General features: G+C 46.6%; 1 protein-coding gene across 4 annotated transcripts in view; it reads right to left on the bottom strand.

The window, feature by feature from the left end:
• Nucleotides 1-27,974, bottom strand: part of MYO7A (myosin VIIA) — a 217,500-nt gene that overhangs the window by 42,012 nt on the left and 147,514 nt on the right. For 2 of the 4 annotated variants that reach the window (XM_019524863.1, XM_019524859.1), the window contains 14 exons: nt 24,676-24,732; nt 19,457-19,594; nt 14,574-14,732; nt 14,068-14,160; nt 11,600-11,694; nt 10,473-10,557; nt 8,911-9,129; nt 8,666-8,773; nt 7,894-8,103; nt 6,935-7,138; nt 5,213-5,389; nt 2,841-2,924; nt 1,465-1,592; nt 162-288 (listed from right to left, as the gene is read on the bottom strand). In XM_019524863.1, the coding sequence (XP_019380408.1) occupies nt 162-288; nt 1,465-1,592; nt 2,841-2,924; nt 5,213-5,389; nt 6,935-7,138; nt 7,894-8,103; nt 8,666-8,773; nt 8,911-9,129; nt 10,473-10,557; nt 11,600-11,694; nt 14,068-14,160; nt 14,574-14,732; nt 19,457-19,594; nt 24,676-24,732 (1,884 nt within the window). The remainder of the gene's footprint in view (nt 1-161; nt 289-1,464; nt 1,593-2,840; nt 2,925-5,212; nt 5,390-6,934; nt 7,139-7,893; nt 8,104-8,665; nt 8,774-8,910; nt 9,130-10,472; nt 10,558-11,599; nt 11,695-14,067; nt 14,161-14,573; nt 14,733-19,456; nt 19,595-24,675; nt 24,733-27,974) is intronic. The other 2 variants (XM_019524860.1, XM_019524862.1) reach the window with 1 other exon arrangement.

Here is a 27,974-nt window from a genome sequence, read left to right as displayed (position 1 = left end):
AGTTGAATTTTCCTTTAAGATCAGAACCTGGTTTGGAACAATTTGTTCTGACACAAATTAAAGATCTGGATTCCTTCTGCTATGAAACCAAAGAGAACTGTTGTTCCCGGACTTGGAACAGGAAGTGATTAAAAAGTTGTGTCATAAAAGTGATGCTTTACCTTCACAAACTTTTCAGAGGGAGCGAAGCAGCCCACACACAAGGACATGAGGATCCAGCCTCTGGCATGGCTGCTTTTGGAAGGATTCTGGGTCAGCTGCTTGCAGATTTGACAGTAGATTTCATCCCTGTGGCAGAAATCACAAATAAATCCCAGGCCCAGCACTGTTGCTCCCCTTTCTCTATATGGAGCACTGAGATGCCTAATCCTAAATGACTCTTAAGCACCTCTGAAGTTTCTCCATTGTCTGTAGAGGGGTCTGAGGTACCTAACCTGATCAGACTGAGCTGTTCCCCCTCCTCCCCCAGGCAGGTAACCTGAGGTGTTACAGTATCTAAATGCAGGTGCATAAAGAGCTAATTTTACCTCTGGCCACGGTCAATCACCTCTGGCACCCAGAGCTGACTTTGCAGAAGTGCTGAGAACTCACAAGTGCAACGGAGGTCAATGGGAGCTGTGCTCTAAATGTGTAAACGTGCATGTGACGTTGACTACTCCGCAAAATCAAGTCTTAAACATCTGCATTTGGGAATCCAAAATTAGTCTACAATTTTGACCTTGATCTCTCTTTGTCTCAGTTCCCTATGCAGGTCATGATACACTCTACTCTGAGTGAAGATGCATTCAGATAATACACTGATAAGCCTCATATAGAAGGCCTTGAGGAAAAGAATAATTCTTGCCTTCAGAGCAGAGATGAATAAGGTTCAGTAGATGAGGCATGGGGTCATGCTGTGAACAATGAGGCTATACAAAAAAGGGAACAGGCGTTCCTCGAGGGAACGCCCATCATTGTGTGTGTTGAATAGGGTCCCACTTTAAAGACAGCATGCCATAATGACCCTCAAAAAGCATATCTAGCAGGGTGCTGACATAAGGATGCTCAGACAACCATCGCTGGCCTTTCTTACCTTGTGACTGCTCAACTTAACAATCCTTATAGTTCCCTTTGACTATTGTTTTTTAGCACACAAGAAATAAAATGTATCCTTCTCATGAAAGGAGGCACAGCAAATAATGGGGTAATGGCTTGAATAAAAATAAGCAACGGAAAGAAAGAATGACAGTAAATGGGGTTGAAGGCTGGATCCAAAGCCCTCAGAATTTGACAGCCCTAATCCTGGCTTTTTCACTGATGTAAGAGGTCTTTGGATCAAGCCTGAAATGAATATCTAAGAAGATAATGCTATATAGGCGCTGGTCATACAAAGCAGTTGAAAGGGCAACGTAACAGTTCTGCTGGACTACAGAGATTAGCAACAAAGCTGAGCAGGAGGTTCATCGTTCTGTACTGATATCTAACCTTAATCCTGGCCTGAGGATGCCATTACCAATAATGAAATGGAGCTTCTCCAAGTTGGAGGTAGGCCGGTCTTCGAGCATGCTGTTGCCTTGGAGAGTGGACTCACCATCGTGAAGTCTCTTGGTAACCTGTCAACCAGAGACATTGTTCTTGTTGTGTACAACTGGTTGCTGCGGCTCTCACCTCCTCCACCTCTTCCCCACCCAGATCTAGCTGGGACAGTTCTCAGAAAGCCTGAATGGGTTTACAAATTTGCTGTCTTTGATCTAGCAGAGGTTTGGCCTTAGCTTACTACTGCTGAAGACACACTGGGTTTGCCTACTTAGTCTACCTACCATATCTTCACTAATGTATCGGCTTTAATTTTGCCCATATTTTTCCACAACAGTGGGTGCACCTACATGTGTGCTTGACTGCATAGTAACCACTGTTATTAATCTTATTTCTGGGCATTACCAATAATAATTGCCAATACTGCGCAGTCTTGGTGGCACGCGGGGCATTTCTAACCCTACTATGTAGTAGCATTAGCGTCACGGTACATGCCTACCTATGCTACGTCACCAAAGTGATGAGCTATACGTCTTGTGTAGACGTGCCCAGCGTGCTTAGGACAAAGCTCTAGACCAGCTGTTATAGCTCTCACTGGAAGTCACCTAAGGCTAAATCAGTTTGTCAGAGGAGGCTCTGGCCTTTCAACTCTTTTCTACTCCATGTATATTATTAAAAAAAACACAACAGTATAAAACAAACAAAGACAACAATGTGTCTGGAAGCACACAAGCATGTTTGTGGTGGTGATAATCGATATCCATTTGCTCTGTGAGTGCATGGGGGATAAAAAAGGAGGATGGGACCAGGGGGTGAGGCGACAGGTTCTCTACCTTAAAGAGCGTACGGGAAGGATTTTGAAAAGCACAGAGCACTGATCTAACTGCTCACATGGACAGGGGAGCAGAGATAGCCCAATGCTGAGTGATTTTGGAAAGCCCACCATGGCCTTCTAAGCTGGAAGGGAAGGCAAAATTATTAAGCACAGGCAACAGAGGCCAAAACAGCATGGCAGGAGGCCTCTCTAGCTAGAAGGCCATGCAGATGAAGGGATGTGAGAGGGGTGCTCGATGGATGGAGAGTGGAAGCTGCTCCACACAAAGGGAACTGCGGGAAGGAAGGCATGAATGACTCAGAGACACACGGAGCCAACCTTTCCCCTTAAACTCTCCTTAAATCTTTCAGGCACCTGGAGATACAGGTAGCACCAAACCAAGAGGAGGTCTGGCTGCATTTTGTCTAGAGAGAAGCAGAAGAGAGTCAGTGCGCCCTGGAGAGCATCCAATACTGTTTGTGCTTTCTGTCTGCAGCACGTTTGCTCTCACCTCTTCAGTCAGCTTGGACTTCTTCTTGAGAGTCAAGGAGACCAGCTTGTGCCTCACGCTGTTCTTCTTGTGTCCATCGATGCTCTGAGAAAGCAAGAGGAATTGGGTGTCAAGGATAGCTCTGGTGAGTAGGTTTCCTGTGATACAGACTCAATCGCTTTTCAAAATCGCATCATTGTCGGGGCATTCAGAGCACTAAGTCGATATTGCAGCGATGGGCCAGAACCAGCCCCCCAAATCCACACTCTCTGAACCATGGTAACATGGATCTGATGAGAGGGTGGGGCTAGATAGCTCTCGAGGTCCTTTCCAGTCCTGGGAATCTATGATTTTATGAGTTTCGGAGGGGGTGTCTCTCTCTGTAAGGGCCCAAATCAAAAGACCCTGTCCTGGAACAACCCGGATGTGGGGAAAATTTGAAAATGGGGCCAAATGACATGACTCAGATGCAACCCTAATGCTTACTATATTTACTTGCATGACTTGCAAAAAATAGCTGCTGGAAATTGGACTATGTGTCTTCAGTGAGGAAATGCAGGGAGCAGAGGGCTCATTCCTGTACGAGCTGAACTGTCCAGTGAACTTGGAAAGCAGCCAGTGGTGCAGCCAGGTCAGCTGAGGACCTAGCCAGCTCAAGAAGTGGGACTAGGCAGTTCAGCTCAGCTAGTAGCATCAACTGAGGGCTCGATCCTGCTGGAGCTAAACTGCCCAGCTCCATTTCCAAGCTGGCGGGCACTGCATCCTGCAGCTAGGGGTTAAGAAAGCAGTCACAGGTTTTTGCTGCCCGCACCCACTACTGCAGCTGCCTGTATTCCCCCTGTTAAAATACCACACTTACCTGTATTTTCAAGGAAAGATCATTTTTATTTCATCCCACCCTCCAAAAACAAGGTGCATGTCTTATTTGGGGGCATGAGGTATGTAAGACAATGTGGTAGTCGTTTTGGAGATGGCTACCTCTGTAAATCCCCCTGTCTGCTGTCAATTTAATTGAGGAGACATTTGTACCACCCAGCCAAATCAAAAGTACAGTGGTAGTGTCTGAAAGAACAGTTTGGGCTTGGTCCTACTTCACCTATTATGTGCTTAAGTGTGATCCTATTCCACCTTGCTTGAGTCCCTTGAAAATACATTTAGACACCAACATCTAAGCCTGAAGACCAAGTCACAAAACGCAGTGAGCAGGAGGAACATCCATTCCCTTTTTTGCATTAGCTGTTTTTCAGGTCTCAAGTAGGGTGGAACAAGTTCACACTTAGGTGCTCAAGTCCATATAATGTCTAATAGGTGGAACAGAATCTGGCCCTAAGGGTCGATGGCAAAATACCTTGTTAAATTTTACTTCTCTTTGTAGGAGCTATATGGGTACCAGGCAATGGACAAAACCCTTTCTTTTGTGCATCAAGAAAATTAATCATAGATAATTACAGGGAAGAAAGTCTGCTTCTTCATGTATATTTTAACTTAATTCACCTGCACTGGAGATTTACTATCCTGATCAGAAACTTTAACAAAACCACTACACTGGATCATTATTTCTCAGATTGTGTCTCCAGCGATGTGCTTCATATATTCAGATCAGTGAAGGGTCAAAATTTTTGGCATCCGCGCCACAAATTAAGCCCCACACCCTCCCCAAGTGCCACTCTGATCCCATTCCCCTACCCCATCTGCTGCTCTGCTTCCCGCTCTCTGCCCTACCTGCCACTGCTCTGCCTGTACCCTCCCCAGTCTGTCAAGGGACACACACACAGAGGCTGCCTGTCTCACTTCTGGCACGTGTGCTATGGGATGGCCACCTCTGATTTAGATCTACAAAAAACAGAGAGACGTTTGTTCTCATGCGGCTCATGGCATAATTCAGAAACACCTCCTAAGGACAGTAGTAGCATTTAGTATAATGCACTGCCAGCAAGCCAGAGCACAAAATGTTTAATGGGGTCTTCTGTAAGACAGAGTCTCAAAGATAAAAGCATATGAACTGCCAGAGTGCAATGGCCTATCCTGCCTGAGGTCTTGTTTTTGAGGATGTCAAAGCAAGATTCTCCCAATGGATTATCACAGTTCTGCAATGCAGCTAATGGTGAAATCCTATTTAACATCGAAAGATTTTTTTTCTGACTTCATAGCGGGTTCATTACACAATACGATCACAAACCACCCCACCTTCTACTCCAAGTTTAAAGCCTACTTCTTTGCCTTGCCTTCTCTAACGTCACCAGAGCAGGACGAAGCAAAACTAAATGACACGCAGAATTCTCTCCTCTGGGGAGAAGGTGAGATTGAGAATGAACCCCAGGTCCCACCAGCCGTTTAATTGGCCTTAACAAAGAATAAAGAAAAAGCCTCTCTCACCAATATGCATCTCTCACCTCTCCTTCCCCCTGTAGAGCCTGCAGTTCTTTTTTATAGGTCTTCTTCCCTAGAGTCTCATAGATTTTGGTCATCACGGGGATCTTTTCACTGCCATCACTCATTGCTGTGTGGTACTTAGGCTCAGGAAGGTCTCCCATGAAACGAAGGATAGTGATCCACACTGCGAGGGCTGCCTGTTTGGAATAAAAGTTTAACTTCTTGAGTTTTTGGCCTAGACAGTTAATTCTATGCATTCCACTGTAATGAATCTGTGTTAACTGTTGATTAGACAGTTTGCTACACAAATCACCCAGTAGAAACTTTGCAACCATACAGATAATACCTAGAAGGTCTGCTCAAACAGCACAGGCAGGTACCACTTGAGCAAAAGGAGGATCTCGTCTAGCTGTTAGGAGTTTATAGTCTATGATAAACAGTCAAGTGATTTGGAAGGCATCTAGTATAGGATAGTGCTGAATATGTGGGACAAAACAACAAAACATGAGCAAAATGAAAATAAAATTAAAATTGTGCATGACAGACCAAAATCTTTTAAATAATCTACTCCTCCAAGTCAAAGGTGAAACATGAAGAGGTGAAATGATTTACCTGTATCACAAAGGGGTTTCTACCAGCTAAGATTTTTTTTGTCCAGTCATTCACCAGATATATGAAAGGCTGGCAGAACATGAAGGAAAGCTGGATCTAGCTATTTACAAAATCCAGCACCATTGAGGAGTTTGGGCTCAGTTCTGGTGCACAGACTTTTGTCCACCCTAGAGGAATCTGTCCTGTTCTTACCAGACATGTCACGTGAGTCCTTTGGAGACCTCTGAGGTGCCTCTACATACCATGGGTTTTAATCCTCATTAAATTAAATAGGTTTATAAAATTTAAACTTGTTTATTTTGCAGCATCATGTCGGTGTTTGCACGCACTAGGCTTTAAAACTAATTAAGTTTTGGAGCGTTGCATCAGTGTTTGCATGCATTAGGTTTTCGAACAAATTAAGCCCAGTCTCTGGCTGGTGCCACAGGAGAGTGGGATGGTCCAGCGCTAGCCCCCCCCAGCCTGGAGCCCCCCTACTCCATGCTCTATCCCTGTGCCCATGCCACCAGGAGCTGGCAAACTGCGCAAGAAAAAAAAAAACATAAGCAATTCAAAAGCGAAAGCAATTCGAAGGGGTGAACTACAAAAAAGTTGCAGCCATCTGGTGGACAAAGAGGCTTATTACACATCTTTCAGTGCCTTTGTGTTTGCATGCAACAAATCCATGGACGCAGCACTTTGATTCCCAGTAAGCCAAACTAAACTACATCTGAGAAGTTTTAGTTTAATGCACCAGAAGGACTTTTAAAGCAACCAGAAATCCCACTCGTGCAAACAGTCATGCAGTTGCAGCACAAGAAAGGACAAAAAATGTGGCATGTACAAAGGCTCTTGGTGATAGTTTCAGTACAGATATGAAGGAAGAAGATTGACTCAATATTTTGCCCTCTGGCACTATCTCAGGGCTGAGGCATACTGCTAGGACTGTGGAAGCCCAGAATGAATTGATGCTATATATTGGTGAACAAGGACTTTATTCAATACTGAGCTCTACTCAAACTGGTGCACTCCACTGGGCTAGAATCCAGCTGGTGTCCTAGATAGGAAGGGCTCACTAGTCTCATACCAGTCCCCTGAACTAGGCAGCCCCATTTCTCATGTGCAGATCTGGTTTTTATTCCCTCTCTTACCAACTGGTCTCCTTCGTCCTCGTGATACAGAAGAGGCTGCTTGAGAGGCCGGCGGATGTAGGTGTGTGTCGTCGTGCCCTGGAAGTACGTGGCTGCAAACTTGGCAAACTTGTACTCTGAGAGGTCTTCCTCCTCTTCCTCAGGGAGGGGCAAAGCTGCATCTAAATCTTCTTCCTCCAGCTCCTTCTGGACACGCTCGAGGTCCTGGACAGAGAAGAAAATAGGGACCTTCCATTTGGCTTTGTGGTTTTAAAAAATCTTTCTTCCTGGGCTTGACCTTGCTCCTAGTTTTGCCACTGATTTCATGGGTTAATATCAGCCCCTAAGGGAAGAATGGGCATGAAGGAATGAACACAGCTCTGGCACTGGACTCCACATGATCTCATTGGCTGTAGTATGTCAGGATGGCTACCCCTGTACACAGCCTGAGTGACTAAAAGGGGCAGCAGGCCCCTCTTTAAGCCCACTTGGGGCACTGACTGTAGGCTGGTCTACACTAAAATCTGCGACTTTTTTTCCAAATGCTTCTCCTAATTCCTGATACTCACTTGTCTCCTGGTTCTTGACTATGGCTCCTGCACTTTGCCTTTTCCTCTGTTCCAGTCTTCATTTTGAACCATTGGGTCAGACACCCCACGCACTGCCTCATTCCCACAAGTCCCTTTGCAAGTCACTAGTTTCAATGGGGTTGGTCCCAAGCAAGGTCAGCTGATACCTCATTGTGCTAGGCATAACTGCTGGGCTGGGCAGAGTCCCAAAGGCAGCAGTAGGTGGGGCAAGTATGGAAGAATTAATACAAACTTTCCAAAAACTAGGCATCATAGAGTGATCATGCTAAACTAAGGGAGGATGGGCCTCAGTAGCCACAGACCTCAAACTGTCCGAAACTATGAATATGTTGCTAATGTGTTTAACTTCTCAGCAGCCCCATATATTGCTGTATGTCCCCTGCACTGTACCTCAAAGCCATTGGGCGCCTGTCCTTCCTGGCCTGGAAGAGAGGTAGTTGTACCGAGGAATCCAAACATTTTGTCCACCATGTCCGAGTCGTTCACTGGCTCGTTTCGGGCTTTCTCCATCTTTTCTAAGAATTCCTTCTTCCGGCGGGCTTCCTCCTTTTCCTTCACCTCCCTCTCAGCATCTTCCCGGGCCAACTGAGCAAGGCGCACCTAGAGGAGAACAGTTCAAAGATGACTCTATATATTGCTCTCTTCAACAAGCTGGAACTCAAGCTTGATCTCCTGGCTTTAGAAAGGCAGGATGATTAAGCGCTAGACAGATACCTGGGATGAACCACTTACATCTCTGTGACTCATACAATACAGGTGGAACAATATTTCTTCCTTCCTCTTGTTTTAATGCTCACTCAGAGCATATCCGCCTAGGCAGTGGGTCTGTCTCTTACTGTCTATGTATGTTCTTCACCTAGCATATGGTATCCCAAATTCAGCTGGGGCCTTTATAATTACCATAATAATAATAGCAACAGTGCAATAATTACACCCATGGCATTCAGGTGTGGCAGTTTGGAAATTCAGGGGCAGCTTGTTCAAGTTAAAGCACTTTACTGATTCAATACACGTGATACAAGCCATGTGGCCAAGCCTTACACTGTTGTTTGGGATTCTGCCTCCACATTTATTTTATTCTGTCCCTCAAGTCTTTCAGCAGGGGTAGAATCAGGCCCTCAAACACAGAGAGAAACTGGGAAAGAGAGGAGTCATAAAGTACTTGGTGCTTCTTTTCAGCTTCCTCTTTGGCTTTCTTGGCGCTCATCTCCTTTCGGAGACGCTCCTCTTCTGCCAGCCGAAGTTTCTCTGCTTCCAGGCGGCGGCGATACTGGGGAAAGAAATGCAAACTGGCTTTGATGAACACAGGTGCCATTTTTTTTATCCCCTTAAGAGCCCGCAATACAAAACCACCTGCCTTCTTCCATTCCCTGTGCTAGCAAACAGCCATTGTTGAACAGCACTTACTTCTCCCTTCAGGCGCTTATATAGCCTTCGGGCAATCATGCCCCTGGCATAGGCCTGGACGGTGAGGACGGCCCAAAGCCGATGGCGGAAGGCCCTACGCACAAGGTAACCACGGCATTGTGCCTGGAAGTCGATGATGCGCCTACGAGCCATATGGTACTGCTTGTGGAGCTTGCGTGAACGGTAGAGGGCCTGAAGCCTTAGGAACCCGATCTTCATCTGCAAGGGAAATAGGTTAAGACCCCGCGCCTATTATAGGTCTTGCCTGCTCTAATCAGGTTGCCTTCTCCAAGCACTTTTCTCACTGCTGTAAAGAAAAACAACCTGAGATCAGCAACAACCATACAGGGCTGGGAGCTTCCTGGAGGTAGCAGAGGGGGAAAAAAGGGAGCTGTAGGATTTGAGGCTGGATCCAAAGCCCACCAAAAGAAAGGAAAGCTTTTCCATTGACTTCAGGAGGTTTCAAGCCCAGGCCAATGGTTTCTACAGTTCTCATACATAGATTCACCTTCCCTCAAGAAGTTGGCTCTGCACAGAGCCCTAGGACCATTCAGAGAGGGGCCCAGCATCTCCATGCTGCCTCCTGTCCATCCTATAGCAGAGTCCCTCCCCAGTCCTTGCTCCCACAGTGTCTTCCACATCATGGAGCCCTTATATTGACTCAATCATTGACAGCTTTTAGGCTGAGCTTTTGCCTGCGGGATCATACTGCATAAAAACAGCCATCTCTCAGTTGACCTGATGCCTTGGAGCAGCCTGTGAAGGTCTCCTGCAGGGTCGGGGGACCCACACAGTGTTCCCACGTGCCATCCTGTCCTCTCTGTGCAGTTCTCTGCTAGGCTTGGGGATGCTAAAGAAAGCAGAGGGTCGCACATGATGGTGGCAGTGGTGGCTGCAGCTGTAAAGCCGAAGGGCCAAACTGAGATCAAGTGCACTTCCAAGAGGAGAGCTGCACTTCTGCCAGCTCTGTCTCTGTCCTGGAGCCTGCAGCCCCATGAGGAACAGTGCAAGTCTCTGGGTATGTCCTACACCATGTCCCAAGTGCTAACACATCTGCTCCCACTTGCACACACCAAGTCTGAAAATATGGTGATGAAACCATTCCCGGGGTGCCAATACGGTGGCCTCATTAGGCATGCTGGAGACAGAACAGTTTCTGGGAGCACCCCTGGAGCAACTTCACTGCTGCATTTTGAGGTTTAATGATGCATGCAGGATGTGTGATAGGAACACTCCCTTCTGACAGCACTTGGGACGCTGTGGAAACATACCCTGTGAGGCCCCAGGTGTCCATCTGGTTTAAAGTGGGTCCAACTCATGGCAGGTTTGAGGAGGATGACCAAACAGGAGGCTGTTCCCTTTGCTGGAGCCTGCAGCAGCAAGAGAATAACCTGCTCCTCTGTTCCTCCCTTCATTTGACACACACGGGCCAGTTCTTTTCTCTTGGGCCTTTCCCCCGGGGGGTATTCAAGCAGACATGGGAAAAAGTGAACAGCGAGGGCCTGCAGTGAATAGCATTATCAAGGTAGTAGAGGGCACACAGCAATGCCAGCCACACTTACGGCTCCGTAATTCTTCCGGCAGTTGTGTCCCCGCCAGTACCTCTGAATCATCAGGGCCGAGTTTCTCACTTTCAGGAAATTGGACCTGGAAAGGCATTTCAGTCACTTGTCTGTGCTGCCCTGCTCCCTGCAAGTACCCCTCTGGCGAGTGAGGAGAGCTGGCCTCATTCTTTAGATAGTTCAGGCTGGGCAAACCTTCACTCCCTTCAGCTCTGCTGTCTCCTTGCCAATGCCTCTCCCCACCTTCCTTTCCCTCGCCAGATGAAGGATGGGGTTATAGGCCCATTACCGTGTTCCTCTACCTTTTCTCTGTGCTTCAGCCAAACCAAGTGATGGCAAGAGGGAGAGCCATCCAATTATGGTGCAATGGGAGGTGAGTGATCCTCAGGACCCCTTACCTGCTGTGTGACTCCGTGGACCCATGCCCTTTACACCACCTCTTCTGCCTTTCCCCCTTGCCAGGCTAGCTTCATCTGCACCAAGTTGCCTACCCTCCAGGCATCTGGGGGCTTGTGTTTGGCAGGGACCCTTGGGGCCGGGCACAGCTGGCCTGTGCGTTAACCCGCCTATGCCCCCATTTGGGACCTCTCTTATTTCTAGTCTTGCACTGCAGTCTCTCCAGAATAAAGGAGGGTGTTCGCTGGTCTTGCTCCCTTAACTCTCACAAACCTATTCCCAGCTGATGATCTGGCCGTCTCCATTTTCCATGAAGTGCTTTGCACACGGGACAGGGTGGATTTGCCTAACATCATGCAGCAAATCATGTCACAGTCAGGGTCAGGCTAGACCTCCACAGTATAAATAATCTGGCATCCTCTTAGCAACCTGGTCAGCTTAGCCTGAGAATCAGTGATCCTGCAGCAAAATCTGACCTGCATTATTGCGTCCTCGCAGCCACCACATTTCCTTGTGCGCCAATCCCTGTTCTAACCTACGTGCTTCACCTTGCACAGATAAGGAGAGAGCAATGGACCAGGTGCACTGCTACGGGGCAGAGTAAGCGAATGGCAGCTGAGGACAAGAGAACATTGTTGAATCAGGGGGCAGTAGGCTGCAGGGCACCGTGCTCGGGAGTCGCACCGACCCATCCTCCAGTATTCAGTGAGCTTTCCCCCTGTGCCTCATACCTGTCTTTAAATCCACGCACCACCTTCTGGATGAGGATGACCTTGTCTGTGATGGCCTTGTCCCTTTCAATCTCCAGCAGCATGTCATGGTGATCCTGAGGAATGAAACAGCTACACCTTAACAGTTGTGGGTGAGGAGGCTGGTAGGAGGCTCCTTTTCGGAAAGGTCCTTCACACCCAGCCACACCTCTGAGGATGTCCCACTTCACAATTCACCACCTCCAGGGCCGTGTGGTCCAGCCACCCTCTTCTGATCAAGGAGAACGGGACTAGGACCTGTCACTTCATCAGTGCCATCTGAAAAGGCCAGGAGGTGTCATCCCTGCATACCTGTGTACGGCCCACAAACAGGGCGCTAGTAATGGCTAAATGAGTCTTTCTGTGCTTCAGTTAGCAGAGGTTGCTACCAGGTACCTGATGTGCTGGTGTTTCACTTTACACTAGTAAACAGGACAGTGCAAGGTTCAGGACCCAGGAGAACCTCATGACCAGGGATCTCTAGTTTTAAAAAAATCCCCAACATTTGGCTTAAAAAAAAGTAACCCCAAATCCACATTTTCCCATGATTAAAATGAAACACCACTAATAGATAGCCATAGATAGTGGTGTTTCATTTTAATCATGGGAAAGTGTGGATTTGGGGTTACATATCCAGGTTGCAGCTGTATTGGTCTAGAGGAAAAAGCAATCAGGACTCACGGTAGAGGTGATATCTTTTATTAGACCCACTAGATTTTTGCAAAAAAAAAATTATAATTGCAATTAAAGCTTGCAATTAAAGACATTTTTTTTTTTGCAAAACTCTAGTTGATCTAATTTTTAGACCAGCTAGATTTTTGCCAAAAAAAAAATTCTTTAACTGCAAGCTTTAATGGCAATTAAAAAAAATTTTTTGCGAAACTTTTTTGCAAAAATCTAGTTGGTCTAATAAAAGATATCGCCTCTGCCATGAGTCCTGCTTTGGGGTTACTTTTTCTTAACTGAAAATTGGGGATTGTTTTAAATCAGAGAAAACCAGGATCCCTGCTCATGACAGAGCTGGGAATAATCTTTGGGCCTCCTGATTCTCAGCCCATTGCTCAGATGAAGTGTAAAGGCTGCACTGTCTAAGGACAATAAGGAGGGCTCAGGGTAAAACCTCGCCCCTTCACTCTGAACTTCCTTGTTTGACAGTCAAGTCACGCAGTCGTAGGAGGCGTTGGTTCCTTTCCTGGCCGCTGGCAATGATGGCTACTTATATACACCCGCACACGTTTCCTGTTTCACCTGACCTTGTTCTGCCCTTCACAGCCTCTTCATTTCCCTGTTTCCTGCTCTGACAGCTGCGGGGGCCTGATAACGCTCTCTGGAAAGGAAAGCTAATGGGATATCATAACTGGTTTCTAAGAAATAGATTGGAGGGGGGTGGGGAGGGCAGCATTTATAAATCAGCCGGCAAGATTACATCTGAGAAACACTACAGTAAACCCATCCAGCTCTGAGCCCATTCCTTGCTGGCTCTGCCTGGTTTTCCTGGGGGGGTTTAGAGATTCATCTTGAGATTATGGAAACTGGAGAAAGACAGCTCTTTGCTACTCTGCTCTTGTCCCCATAGGCAACATCCTGGCAACATAAGGCAGCACTGCGCTGCCTTGGTTGATCTAGAGAGCTGTGATGGTGGCCCCCAGCCTGCTGACTGCTCCCTCAAAGGCCGTGTGTTGAAGAGACGTATTGTAGGTAAGATCTCTCGGCCATGCCCAGTGGGTCTCTGACCAGGCTGATCCTTTTGTCTCCCCTGTGCAACTTTTCACAGGGGGTCACCACAGCCTTGGAGCCTGGGATAGCCCATGGGAACCTGACAAGAGCCTTTGGACAAGCCCTGGGACACGTTGGTAGATGTTGGGTATCTGTGCTACTCCATTGATCTCTAATTGCCTAGGGGAGACTGGACTCTTCAGGCCAATGAGCCTTGATTGCAGCTTACACTGCTCTTTTGGAGCTGTCCCATGGCCCTAGTGAAAGGACAACTTGACTCCCTCAACATCTCCATGGGCATCAATGAGCTATGGAGCATCTCTCATCCAAGCCCAGATCTTCGGGAACCACTCCAGAGTGGCGCCTCTTGTGCCTTGAAACCTCTCCTTGGGGAGTTTATTGCTATGTAATGGCCATGGAGTTGCTAGCTTCACCTCTGGAGGGAGAAGATGCGGCCGAGCAGCCACAAAGCTGGCCTGCAGCTCCTGCAGCGGAGAGGCCTACCCTACTCCAGATGTGACCAGTGTCCTATGTGTAGGGGTTCACAGGATTTCACTCTAATCCTAATCCCCAGCCCACACCAAATTTGTAACCAAACACCAGCTTCTTGAGCCAGTCTTTATCAAGCCAGGCCAGAGACTTGAGCTATGGATGGGGCTTACCTCTAGTAATGGAACCGACTAGAGGAGGATTATTCGATTCCTTCAAAGCTAAAGACCCTGGGAGGACCGTACCTTCAGGAATATTTTTGTCTTCCCAATCTGCCAGTCATCGTCTTTCCCTAGCACCGCTTCAGCGATCCGCTGGCATGTCCCACGCAGGTCCCCCTAGGAGAAGGAAGTCATTGGGATCTGCCAGTCATAAGCTGGACATGAACATCTGCCTGCTATCAATGCAGGGCTGCATTCTGCCTGGGCCCCCACCTATTTTACGCTGCGGTAATTTTGGTGATTTTAACAGAGTAATCCTCACGTGCAGGTTTCCTTCTACCACCTGAGCTAGATGCACGGTTTGAAGCTAAGCATCTGACACTCAGTCTCAATTCCTTATCCACGATGCTGACCGTCACTGCCGACTGTAGTGTGTGTACAGTGTACATGCAGTCATGGAGGAAGGCCTGTATCTCTCAGGGGCACAACGTACTGGAGAGAGGCAGGGTCTGGATGCACTGTGTTTTCAGTAAGGTACCAGTGGACTGGCTGCAGGGTAAAAATGGCTTGTAATGGGAGGAAACATGTACCTGCTTATATGCCGGCTTCACCCCTGGCATGAGGACGCGGTATCTGTCGACAAACTCTACGAAGGTGTAGCGGATGGGATAGCCAGCTCGGCGGATCCGGATCGTCTCCATCATCCCCGAGTACCTCAGCTGGCGAACACACAGCTCCCGGTCAAACAACTGAGGAAGGAAACAGTGGATGGGAATCAAGAGGGTCTTGTTTGCATTTCAAAACTCGCTGCCCTGCCAAAGGGTGCAACCACCAGAGCCCAGCTAAGGATAGGCTGGATGTAGTAGATCTGCTGGAGCCTCAGAGGGGGCAAAAGGGCAGGAGACAGATTGGACCTTTGCTCTATAGTCCTGAAGCATTCAGGATCACAGTTTTTTACAACCCTAATCCTAAAAGGGGCTGAGTGCATTCAGTTCAGCCCTTTGGTTTAATACCTGCATAAGAACGGAAGAGCTGCTGTACTGATCTTGGGTCCATCTAAGCCCAGTAGTATCCTGTTCCTCATGGTATCAGATGCTAAGGGGCAGAGTTTTAAAGCAGGGCATATCCAGAAAGATCTGCCCCCTGCCCCTCTCCCTCTGACAGCTTCCAGCAATGGAAATGAGAAACCACCTGGGATATACTATACTATAAAGAACTGAAAGGTCCAGGCAAGGCTTTTTAGACACTGCTCATATGAAAGACCTCTCCTTACAGAAGAGATGAACCCATTTTGGGTTGCTTGCAGGGCAGTGGTAACAGAAGCCTAAGCTGTAACTGAGCCTGACGACTTTGAAGTGCTCTCATTGATTTTCATGCTCTTGTTCATTAACTCCGGATGCACAATCAGAGCTTTAGGCATCCGGATGCCCACACAAGTATTGGAGCACCTCCGAGGCTTTTATGTATTGAACCTACCCATGCCCCTGGCAGGGTAGGGGGGTATTACATTATAGATGGGGAGTGCCAGGAGGTATCAGCCCTGAGGAGCTAGGCTTTTAAGACATCAGGCCAAACACAGAGAAGGGGCCTAAACCAGTCCAGTATCTGAGTGGGTATCTGGGAATGAAGAGTATCTGGGAATGAAGTGAAGCCTGTCTTGGAAGAGCTGGAGCACACGTGGGATTTCATAAGTTTGATAGCCCTGAGTGATGGAGCTTGCCTAAACACCTGCTGGTAAAACTTTCTTACCAAGGCACCTTTTCTCTCTTGTTGCCTCCAGACACTTCAGAGACAACAGTTAATCAAAGGGATTACAGGCAGATCAGCTGAAGTGCAGGGATGGTAAATGAGCTAGCTACTGTTGGCTCAATGAATCAATACAAGGGATCCCAGCCTCCCTGGGAGGTACTGGTGTTGGCTGCAGTGAAGGCTGGGCAGGGTGTGCCAGTGCTCCTGCTGAGAGCAAAGGCAGAGGCTGCTGGCTACAGGGTCTTGCCCCTCTGCTCAGGGACAAACTGATCACCATACTTGGGGCGAGGAAGGACCCATGGTCATATTGGTATGGACTGTGTGGGTTTTAACCTTCCTCTGTAATGGGGGACATGGCCCTCTACCAGTGATCTGAGTAATCTTAACAAGCTTTTATGGAAGCAGGACCTTGGCTGCCATAGTTCCCCTGCTTTACCTGTGACAGGTGAGGGTTTTATGTTGTGCTGTGTCAGGGTTGAGCATTGGTGATGCGAATGCAACCCGCGTGCACCCCCTGAGATCAGCCGTGCACTCCCTGGAAGTGCCAGCGGTGAAACGGGAAGTGCACTTCTGGCTTCACCGCTGGTTTGGTGATCGGTGGCTGGGGGACCCCCACCCCGTCGGCGATCTGGCGCCCCCCCCACACTCAGGAGGCACCAGTTGCCCATGGGGTTGAGAGTAGTTTTGTATAGAGTCTAGATTATGGTTGTCTGGCATGGTTTGGATAGGGCTGATCCTGCCTCAAGCAGGGGGTTGGACTACATGACCTCTGGAGGACTCTTCCAGCCCCACTTCTCTAGTCTACAATTCCATGATCACAGGGACATTCATCATGAATAGTTGCATACAGCAGCATCAAGCTGGCCAGGAGCATCAGTGATCTCAGGGTTAGGCCCCAGTTCAGGAACTAAGGAGTTAAGCATGTGCATTACTTGGAGGGTATGAACAGCATCCTTGCAATCAATGAGGCAACTCAGGAGCTTAAGGACTTTCGTGAATCCAGGCCTCACTGAGCTGATGTATTATACAGTGCCAGCAGTTTATTGATTTTCTTTTCTTTCCTCCCACACACTATTTAATTAATCCCATTCATTTCCTTCATACCAACTACAGCAGCACGCAAAGAGGCAGAGACAGCAGAGCATGGGAACTCGTCCGACTAAGAGGAATCCCTCTGACAGTTGCGAAAAATCAAAGTCTTCTTCCAAAGTAAATTTTAGGGATGGAAGGAGGTGACACCCCCCCCCAGCAAGCTAGGGACACATTTTAAACTCCTGTGGAATAACAAATGACCAGGACTTTCCATTGGCCTTTCACTTCCTGCCGTCCTGTTTCCTATCGTGATCATGACGCTTTCCTTTATCACTCGGGGCAGAAAATGAACTCCCAGACAAATGTTTTTCTTGCACTCCCCTATGTCCCATTACCCGATTTCTTTTTCTTTTCAGTTCTGAATGTTTAAAGCCAATTCTGAAAACAACCCTTTTCCCTTTTAGTGCGAAATCCCATTATAACATTGTACTGCATTGCAAGCGACTGGCAAGATCAGTCCCACTGAAGTCTCTTTTGGATCCATCTTGCTGTTCTCCTGTTCGCTCTCCCACTTCATACGTTATTCTGCTCTGCTAAGCTGCTCTTAGCCTTTTTTGGGAAAGGCAGCATATAAACTGAACAAACCACCACGTTATTAAATATAATTCTTTTGCTTTTGGATTAAGTTTCATTCTGCTGACATCAGGTAGCTACTGCCGTGAGTAGCAAGATCTGGCCCTTAAACTGCTGTGAAAGAGATGCAAGATCCTTTTTTGCCTTTCTTACCAAATTTTGTCCGTCCCCCGCCCCTAATTCTCCACGGTTAAATTCTGTCCGCAAATGGTAAGCCAGGATAGAGGTGTAACCGAGGGCAGAATTTGGCCCTTGTCTGTGTAACTTGAAAAGACACCAGTCATGGATAAAATAACTTTCAGGGACAATCAGTAAACAGAAAATGTAATAAGTAAAACGGCTGCTCTACATATTAGCAAACACCAGTGATTGTTCCTAATTCCTGGGTCCAGTCCTGAGAGCTGAGGACGCTCACGTGGAGTTCGATATCTCAGAGTCCCTGTGTACCCGGGGGTCCCAGCAGAAATTTGGCCTGGATGGCAGAACCAGAGTCTAAAGATTTTAGTCACTCTGGTATTTACGGGTGTTTCCTTTCCTTTCATTCAGTAATTAAAACCTGTCCTGAAAGTGCAAATTGATTTTGAAGAAGCCAGGGCAAATGCAAATAAATGTGTCACTGTTTTATAGCATATCCGTGATGGGTGAGTAATTATTTTTCTTGATTTATGGCTGCTGGCACAATCCACTGAGTAAAAACACACATTTAACATTCTGCTAACAGAGATGGATGGATGTTCACCAGATGAAGATGTAAAACGTGAGCAGGCCTCTCTCTATCATTTACTCTCCATGTCCTCGGGGTTTGTTGTTGAAAATGCCCCTTATCTTTCAGCCATCCCTTTTAATTTCCAAAATTCCTGTTCAGTCCTACAAGTCTGACTCCCCAAAACGTCAAACAGAATCAAACAGGGTTGAAGCCAAGGAGGTTCTTAGAGAAACTAAAGAAGATTCAATTGAAATCTCCCCCCCCAAAAACCCTACTGAAGGAGATCATCCCTATAAAACATGTAAACTAGTGGTTTTCAAATGGTGGGGTGCACCCTCCAGGGGATGTGGAGAAACATTTGGGGGGGGACGCCATGCACAAAGCATATTTTACTTTTTAAAAATTATTATTCTTATATAACAAGAACGTGATATTTGACAGCATCACGTGTTGAAACAGTACGAGTGAACGTTTTGCAAAGGATTTCACAGGTGTTGCAATGTATTTAATTAAGCCACCGATCATTTCCATAGCAACAACTACATTATTTCCCGGCTTCCGGGTTAGTCTATCCTATTTACGCTTACAACTCAAAAAAAGGACAACAAGCATTTGTGCATTGCAGTTTATTTTGCTGGTGAGTTCAGTATTTTTCATACGATTCCAGGGTGAAAAGGGATCGGGGTCGGTTAAAAAAAATCTCTCCACAAATTGATAAACTGTCTGCAGCAAACGGGCACACCCTTCACATGAACTGGTAAGTACAGTCTCCGTGCATTTGAAACTTAGAGGGGTAGGTCATTTAATTGGGTAATTTAAGTCGTTTCAGTATCTGGTAATTTCAGAAAGCATATTCGGCATGTTTGCTTTTTGTCTGGATTGAGGCAGGGGGGAGGCATGAATAAAACCGTACCTCAAAGGGGGACTCAGCTCAGAAAGTTTGAAAACTGCTGGTTTCAATCATCCTGTAAAACTGAACGTGAGATGATATTTCTGCTCCAGGGTGCTGCGTCTTGATTTAATCATTTGATAGAAAGCCTCTGTTTCTCTCTAGAAATCTATAGGGGCTTTCCATAAGCGTCCCATACCGGGGCTCTATGGCTCACTCAGCTGAACTGAGGGGTCCCAGAGGCAGACTGCATGATTTCCATGAGATGTGCCAAGAGGACAGTGCCCTGCAAGCCCTCCTGCAGTAGGAGAAGCCCTTCGTGACCTCAAAGCAGGTGTCCAAGTCGGGGTTCAAGCAACTTGGGTGAAAGCCTGACTCCACTGAAATCAGAGGGAGTTTTGCTTTCAGCTTGAACGGCTCCTCCCTATTGTACCATAGCAAGAAAAGATGAAATGGGCACTTACCAGGGGCTTCTTATATTCATTGGGTTTGATGCAGCGGACGAAGAAGGGCTGGCACACGCTGAGGGTTCGCATCAGCAGCTCCAGCGAGCGCTTGAATTGGCTGCTGAGCGTCGGCGAGCGCTTCCTCGTCTCCGCTCCCTGGAAAAGAGAGGAACCCCAACCAATCTGTCTCAGGAAATGAAAGGATAACACAGCTTTTCCCCTCTGGCCGGCTCACTGCGAACCTCCTCCACAGCTGGAGGGGGCTTGGGGAGGAGCTGCGCAGTGCAGGGAAGTGCGAGGAAGCAACGAGGGAGCGTGAGGCCCCTACAGAAATGGTGTGATGTAGGGGCAGGGCCGAGATAGCTCTGTTTCTGGAAACTGCATAGTGTGGCGGGGAGCGTCCCTGGTGCTTTCAGGGTTATGTTTTGCTGTAGGTTGGGCCAAACCCATGGCTGGTATCAGTCAACCCAGCTCTATTTATAACGACTGGTCGTCCCTCTACCAGCTTTGCATAGCACGTGTGGCATGAGACCCAGGCAGCCAAAGTTGGCTTCTGAAGTCTGTGCCTAGTGAGGACTAGAGGAAATCCCTGTGCATGCACCTGCACTGCCTCTTTAGGCTTCACTGGAAAGGGAAAACCATAGTTTTTTTCTCCTATGGGCTAAAACGCTGCTAGCTGCAGGGCTGAGGTGTCCTATGGGGGGTCAGACTAGAGGATCTAACACCCCCCGTCCCCAGCATTAAGATCTGGTAAGACTTGGGCCATGCTTCTATGCAGGGGATTAAAAGGGCAGCACAGCACCCTGTCTCTACATTGGCATAGGCTACATGGACCATGGGTGCAGCCTGCTCCACCATGCCAGCAGTGATGTAACTTGGGGCTAGCGTCAGGCCAGGCTTCTAATATTGGCCCTAGCTCTTATGTTGGACCCATTGGGCCAATCGAGTCATTAAATCCTACTAGGGCATTTCACAGCGACTCTGAATCGAGGATTTCTGGACCCCCAGGGAAAGCTGGCAACAACTATCTATTCGCCGCAGTTTCCACCAATGTGGATGGACGGAGGGAGCACCTTACCTGCGTTTAGAAGGGGTTATTAACACGACTCGAGTTAACTTATGGTGAGCGTGGGGGACTTTGTGAATGTTTTCCCCAAATGTAAAACCTATACAAGGCCTGGATCCCTGCCTGAGGGCTTCTTCAAAGAAATAGTTACATTCCCCCCTGCAAGTCCCTTCTTGCATGGTGAAGACTAGACAGAGCATATGTTTCAAAAGTTTTGCAAGGTTTGGCCTAAGCGAAACGCAGCAGAATTTTATCTGAACCGCCGTTATCAACGACTTTTTATCATGAATAATGGCGGGGTAGGGCATCAACTTCTCCAACACTTTGCTATTTATCCATCATTGAAAAGCCCAAAAAATTCCATATACCCTGGCCCAGGGCATCTACTGTATATCTCCATAGCGTCTCACATTTTAAGGCAGTTTATAGGGGTAGCAGGCAATGCGACTGGGTTGTAGGATGAGTTGGGTATCATATACCTAACTCCTGAAAAAGAAGCTGGTTTTCAGTCATGGGACAGCCAAGGTCACCATGGGATAGTCTACCCCTATGTCATGGGCTGATCTGATCATTAGGGGTTTCTGAAAGGAGAGTAGGTTGGGATTTCCCAAATGCCTTATTCAGAATCCTTATTCTGCTGTACCTTCTCCAAAGGCCTGGGGTGCTATGCTGGGCAGTGTCCAACGGTTACAGGTACAACTGGCTACCATCTTCATTGGTGTGGCTGCTATGTTTCTCTAAGACCCCAAACTAATTTCTCTTTCTATTGTTAAAAGTACCCGTGGCCCTTGTCTTTGGGCACTGCATTACATAGGCAACCGGCAATCCGTTGGATGTCATCACAGGTGAAGATTTTGCACGCTGCAAAACTATCAGGGATGTTACACAACGGTGATCACAAATTTCTATACAACCAAACCCAATCAACACAAAGACAAAGGCATCGTGGAGTTGCACAAGAGAAAGTGAACAGTTAAAACCCAGCTCATGCACACACCAGAAAAACCCAACACCACTAGGAAAATAGAGCTTACTGGAACAGCTATTATCTTTCCCAGCAAACCTCCCCTCAAGGACACATTACTAACATGTTTAATTTATGTTGACAGACACAGTCCTGACCCCTCCGAGTACTGTCTAGCTGGTGATATTATCCTGTTCACAGAGATTGATTGGATGAGGGCAGACTGAATCAGCAATAATCCTGCTCAGATAGGCAGGAGTGTGAATGCTTTGATTAATGTCATCTTATAGCTTTGCTAATTCAGGGGATGTGGTCACCTCGAGAGCAGCACTTGCAGGCTGGTTGCTCAAGGGGTTATAAATAGATACTGTGAAAGGAACCAGACTCAATCAATTCCCACTTTGGAAGTGACTGGGCATTATAATCTTTCTGGCCAGCTTGGGAGATGTTCTTGGTCACTGGTGGTTTATAAGAAGCCTTCTACCACTTTCCAGGACCTCCTACAAAGGGGAACGCTGGGGCTGCTTGTGGTGGAGGGCAATTCTACTTTCCAGAGTGCTTCCCAGCTCTTGCTCAACGTTGGGTTCCCCACTTGCCACGTGCGCAGGGGCAGGCTGCTGGGTTCAGTCTCAGACACTCGCCTGGTTCATCGCTGAAAGTTGTAAGACAATTAATTCAGGTTCCAAATGCTCTATACATGGGCAGGGCTTACAAGGCCCATGCCATTATCAAATCAGCTGAAAGCATCTGATGGGACTGCAGCATCTCATTGGCCCACACAGCCTCTGTGCCACTCATCCAAAGGCTGCTATGAATGCTAAAGTGCTATAAAGACTAGCCTCAGGGATCCTAAATGGCATTTAAACTACACAGCCCATCTAAGACAAGCTCTTGGGTCAGGTTTTCCATCTACTTCTGCCAGTGTAGCTCCACTGAAGGCAGGATCTAATGCATATGGTATATAGCAATACATATACATATACATATACATATATATACATATATATATATACACACACACACACACACACATATGTATGTATGTATGTATGTGTGTGTGTGTATGTGTATATATGTATGTATGTATGTGTGTGTATGTGTATATATACACACACACATACATATATATACACATACACACACACACACACACATATATATACACACACACACACACATTTGTGTGAGGTGCTGAGTGAGGGAGCCAATGAGGCCCACAGACTACACAGTGAAAGGACTTGGAGTCTATTCCCAACTCAATTACTGGGCTGCTGGATCTTGGGCGAGTCACTTCCCCTCCTGATATTACTACTAGTAATGCAGTAGCAGCTGGAGAGGCCAGCTGAGAGGCATACCCCATCAGGCTAGGCCTTGTACCTTCCCAGAGAAAGGGAGCCCCTGCCTTGAAGGCCTTGTAAAACAAACAGACAAAATAGAGACAGAGTGGGAGGGGAAACTGAGGCACAGAGCACTGAAGTGACCTGTTCTTAGGGCAGTCACAGAGTAACAATCTCATGCCATAATTATTACCTGGTCTCTCAGTGCCACCATTTCCTCAGCTGAAATTGGGTAATTATGCAAAGGTCATTACGGTAACTCCTATCACAGCTACTCCATGGTCAAGGCTCTATTGGGTTGGAAACTGTCTGGACACATGGGGAACCTATACATGAGCAGACTCGATTAATTGAGGAGGTAATTACTGCTCCAGCTTGTTCGATGAGCTTTAGTTAAAGCACCTCTGCTGACATTTTTAAGTGTGGGGACACTGATACATGAGATGTTCTGGGTGCTTTAATTAGAGTGGCTCTAATTAAAGCGCCCCCCCTGTACCCACTCCCGGAGCATGTGTATAAACACCCTTAATGAAGAGGCAGGCCTTGCCTCAAAGAGCTCACAAACTTGCAAAGTGGTTCAACACTGTGTTTTTCCTTTGCGCCTACTATTTTTAACTAATTCCTTTTAAAATAAGATTATTTTAAGTCAGAAGAAAGAGAGAGAGAAAAGAAATGAGCTTTATTTCTTGTGTTGCTTGCTTCAACCAGAAGCCCAGGAAGAGGCTTTTCTAATGCATTCTCTACATTTGCAGCCCATTATGTCTCAGTCTAGAAGGGATTTTTTGGTGTGATGCAAATTTACAAACGTAGAGATGGGCCCAGCGTAAATTCGACCGTCCCAACACCACTGGTATTTTTGACAGCAAATTCCAAATTGGGCGCAAACGGATGTGAATTGTTTCAACCAGGGTCTCTTCTCTTCGTCACCCACGTTGGAAATCTAAGTCCAGATCCCTTGGGACACTGCACCCCCGGGAAGGGTTGGAATTCAGATCCACGTCTGCATCTGAATTTTGAAAGTCAGGCCCATCTCTGATATAACCCCCCTGATACTGGAGGATTATAATGGAAATGGAGATATGACAACAATGCTAATACCACAAACATAACTCTATTACACAATATGCTATCCTATGACCATTCATCTAACAGGAAAGATGTGGAAAGCTGTCAGGACCGGAGCGAAGGCACAAGGTTAGTGTAGGAGGATCACATATCCAGTCTGGATAAGCACCCAAAAGCTTGATACTTACTGTAAGAGGTCTTCTGGAGCTGCGGGATTAAGCCTGAGCTATTTCGAGAACAAGCCACAAGCTGGCTTGGAAGAAGACTGGCGCTGCCAACAGAGCCGGGAATATAATCAAACCACTTCCTCCTTCGTATGTCAGCCCTTCCTGTCCTAAACGGACCTCTGAAAGGCTGAGCCGAGTGAACGTGACATTGGCCCGGATCCTCAACTCGTGGAAATGAGCACTGTTATGCTGGAGCTATGCTGATTTGCACCAGTTGAAATTTTGGCCCATCAAAATGTCAAATGATAGCTTACCAAAGTTATTCAAGAGCTCAGGAAAACAAGCGTTTGGGTTTGAAGCACAAAGTTTTGGTCTGGTTCTGATTTTATCCCAACCCCTTTTTCTAATCATTGCTGGATCCTTTGCTGCACCTAAGTGCTCCTTTGTTGAATGCAACAAATGCACAAAACGCACAACACTCCTGCATCGGACCAACAAATCCGAACCACGCGCGTGGTCATTTAAAACAGGTCCTTAGCAAACAACACAGGGAAAAGAAAGAACCAGCCAAGAGCACAGCACAGTACTTAGCAGAGAGAAAGGAACATACAACAGAGGAACTCGTGTATTTATTTTACCTTTGGAGTGGGTGCTGGCGACTGGCCATAAGTACTGGATGCATAGCCACAGAGAAACTAGAGGGAGCAAAGGCAAAAAGAAGAGACAGAGAACAGAAAAAAAAAACAGTGAAAAGGAGGAATACCTGAGAAGGGAGCTCTGAGCTTGTAAAACCTCGAGACTTGGCACTAGCCATATGGCAACAGAAAAAAGAGCGAACTCTTAGGGACTTTTCTATCCCTGTCCTCACCCCTTCCATTGGCCAACATTTCTTCCTTCTCCTTCTCCTTGGTTTTTCTCCTTTTGGTGAAAGATGCTTCTTCCTGCAGCTCTTGTTGCTTGGAACAACTTTCCTATACCTTTCCATCTCACTGTGGGTTCTCCAAACTGAGAAGTTTCTAAGAGCAGGCTAGGAAAACGCTTGGATGAGATGGGTTAGACAGGACTGATCCTGCCTTGAGCAACGGGTTGGAGCAGACGACCTCCTGATGCCCCTACCAGGTCTATTTTTCCTGTGATCCCTTTTTAAAATCCTTTGAGGAAACACATCTGTTCTCCTTTGTCTTCCATAGTTTTAGTAGTGAGTTGGCTAGAAATCACTGAAATCAAAATGTCACCAAACCTCCAATTAAATTTCCCTAACTCTTTTCCCTCTTTCCTCCTATGTTTAGCTAAGTCGGTCGCAAATTCACAGAAATACTTTTTTTGTGTGCAAATAACAAAAATAAAATTGCTAACTCTTGTTCTTTCCCCACCAGCCAGCTGTAACTTTTAATCTTGCATTCCCAGTTGCCAGTAATGTACCCCCTGTAACTATCCCAGCTAACTTTATCAAATGCTTTGCTGTACTGCCCCCAACCTAGGGAGGTAGTCCGTCTCCTCAATCCCCACCAAATCTGATATCTTGCAAGAATAAGCTGTAGGAAAGACACTATATACAGCAAGGCTCCAACTGTGCAAACACACGTGCAAATACTTCATATGACAGGACAGGTTGTGGACAGAAAGTTACTTGCATGCATAAATGCTGGTCCGGAATTGCATTCTCGTGTAGCAACACTTAGCACTCAACTCCCAGGCTATGCTCTGTGCTAAGATTAGGTTGATCAAATGTCATGCTTTAAAGCTGAACCAGAGGTTTGCATCTAAGTACGGCCTTCCACTAATGACTAGATGCATTATGGCTTTTCCCAGCTCCCACTAAAGCATCCAAGTAATTGTTGCTGGAGACAGGATATTAGATTTGATTGATCTGTGGCTAGCTCGGTTACAGAAACTTCTATGTGAGTCTCTTGGCAAAAATATCCATAGATTGTTTCATCAAGGCTCAGCACCAGGACTACATGCAAACCACAAAGAAACTCTCAGCCCAAGCTTTTGGGCGCAGAGGCAAGGTAGTGCACGAAGTTGGCATGCTCGCATTGATGCTCGGTGGCTTGTTCTTAGTGGATATAGTTCAAGCGAATAATTTCAAAGCCAAACAAAGTTGGTTCAGGGGAGACACCAACATTATTTCAAACTGTTAAAAACAGGTTCATTTCCTTGCAGTTTTGTTTCACCACTTTTTTGCAGGTCCAAAAATGGCCCGGGGCTTTCGGAGGCTTCTTCCCAATGGTACGGTCGGTAAGCAGGGCTGTCACAACATTTTTTCTGCTGCAGTTTCTTATCGGTCAGGAATGATCAAATCTCTTACTCAGAAAAGAAGAGCAGAGATGATTAGCATACCGAAGGGTGAAGACCAACCTTAGGGACAGAGTCAGAAGAAGGTCAGCACCCCCACAGATGGCTACCACTGGAAGAGAAGGGATTATTTCAAGAAAGCATCATTCTCAATGTCTGTACCATAGGCAAGGCCAGGTTGGGAGACAGCTCGGCTGTGGGGAGACAGATCACAACTCTACTTTATAGCTGGCTGACGGCAGCAGCTGAAACTTAATCATGGTCTCCTGCTGTACGTATCACTGAAGGAGTCTGAGCGACTGTGGATCCTAAGGATCATCTCTGCAAAGTCAAAAGCCTACTCAGTTTTAAACTGGAGTTTTCTGTTCAGTCCACAACTGAGCAAGAAATCATTTGCAAGGTGAACTGCAAAACTCAGGCTGCCAATTAAGAGGCAAGGATGCAACACAGAAAAAGAAAAATGCCGCCGAAAATTTTCAAAATGTGCTGTGACATTTAAAAGTATTTCCCCAGTTTCACGTGCATGAATGCTGTCATCACGATGGGTAGGTGAACAGATCTAGTCCCTATTTTGCTCCTGCTGAGGATTTTTGTCCCGGGGGCAGTGGGAATGGGAAACATATTTGGAAAGTGCCTAAATATTATTTTCAGAAGTATCCTGGGTACTCGGGAAACTGGTGGAGTGGACTGATATTAGGAACCTAATTTATGATATTTTGGCACTTACCGAAAATCCCACTGTTAGGAGTCAAAGTCACATAAACTGTCAGTGGCACAGAGTCCTAAGTGCTTAGGTCACTTTGGAAAATATAATGCAGGTTTCTAAGTCATGTAGTTTCTTTGGAAAGTGTTACCTCTAAATCTTCTGAAATCTCAAGATACCACTGAACAGAGGAAAGCAGGATTTGGCCATTAGGTAACACACATAAAGAGGTCAATGTACAAGTGCTGCCCATTTAACATTTTAAAAACTAAATTTGTGAAAAGCAAGTTTCTCTTTTCTTTTGGGACTCAGGGTTGCTGAGCCACAGCAAAGCCAAGGTAGACTGCACATGCTCAGGAAAAGATATCAGTTGTCTGCATTATCAGAGAAACGGTCTATGATCCCTTAATTAAAGCCGGTGTTGCAGTGATGCAAATTCACTAGGGGACAGAGTTCTTGTTTTATTTCAGCCTTACTACTAGGAGGATCCAACTATTCAAAACTCACATAATTAACAATGACTAGCCTGGGCATTTTGCATGGAGTTGATATATGCTCACTCAGGGGATCATGGTTTAGGAACAGAATAAGCGTTACTAAGCTTCAGTGGTCCAAACTTCCACCAGCCCCTCTCAATCTTACCCTCAGTGATTGCTTGGAGTCAAATGAAGCTATGTATCACTTCGCTCTTCATCTGGTTGGTAACTGTTCAATACCTTTTTGCAGTCTTAGAATATACCCTTTTGGTTTTCTTCCTTTTTATAACTCGCTTGCTACCCAGCAGTAGCTATTTCTTTATCTTACGCATTTATAAAATAATAATCCCCATAGCTCCAAACAGTGCAGCACCTAGATTAAGAGCAATTATCTCCTGATACAATAGTTAATGACTTGATCTACTGATTTGTAACTACTAGAGAGAATGTATCCAGAACT

This window comes from Gavialis gangeticus, unplaced genomic scaffold (genome assembly GCF_001723915.1).
Source record: "Gavialis gangeticus isolate Ggan-Ray unplaced genomic scaffold, GavGan_comp1, whole genome shotgun sequence".
NCBI lineage: Eukaryota > Metazoa > Chordata > Crocodylia > Gavialidae > Gavialis > Gavialis gangeticus.
The sequence above is the reverse complement of the archived record's forward strand: the minus strand, read 5'-3'. Positions and strand labels throughout refer to the sequence as shown.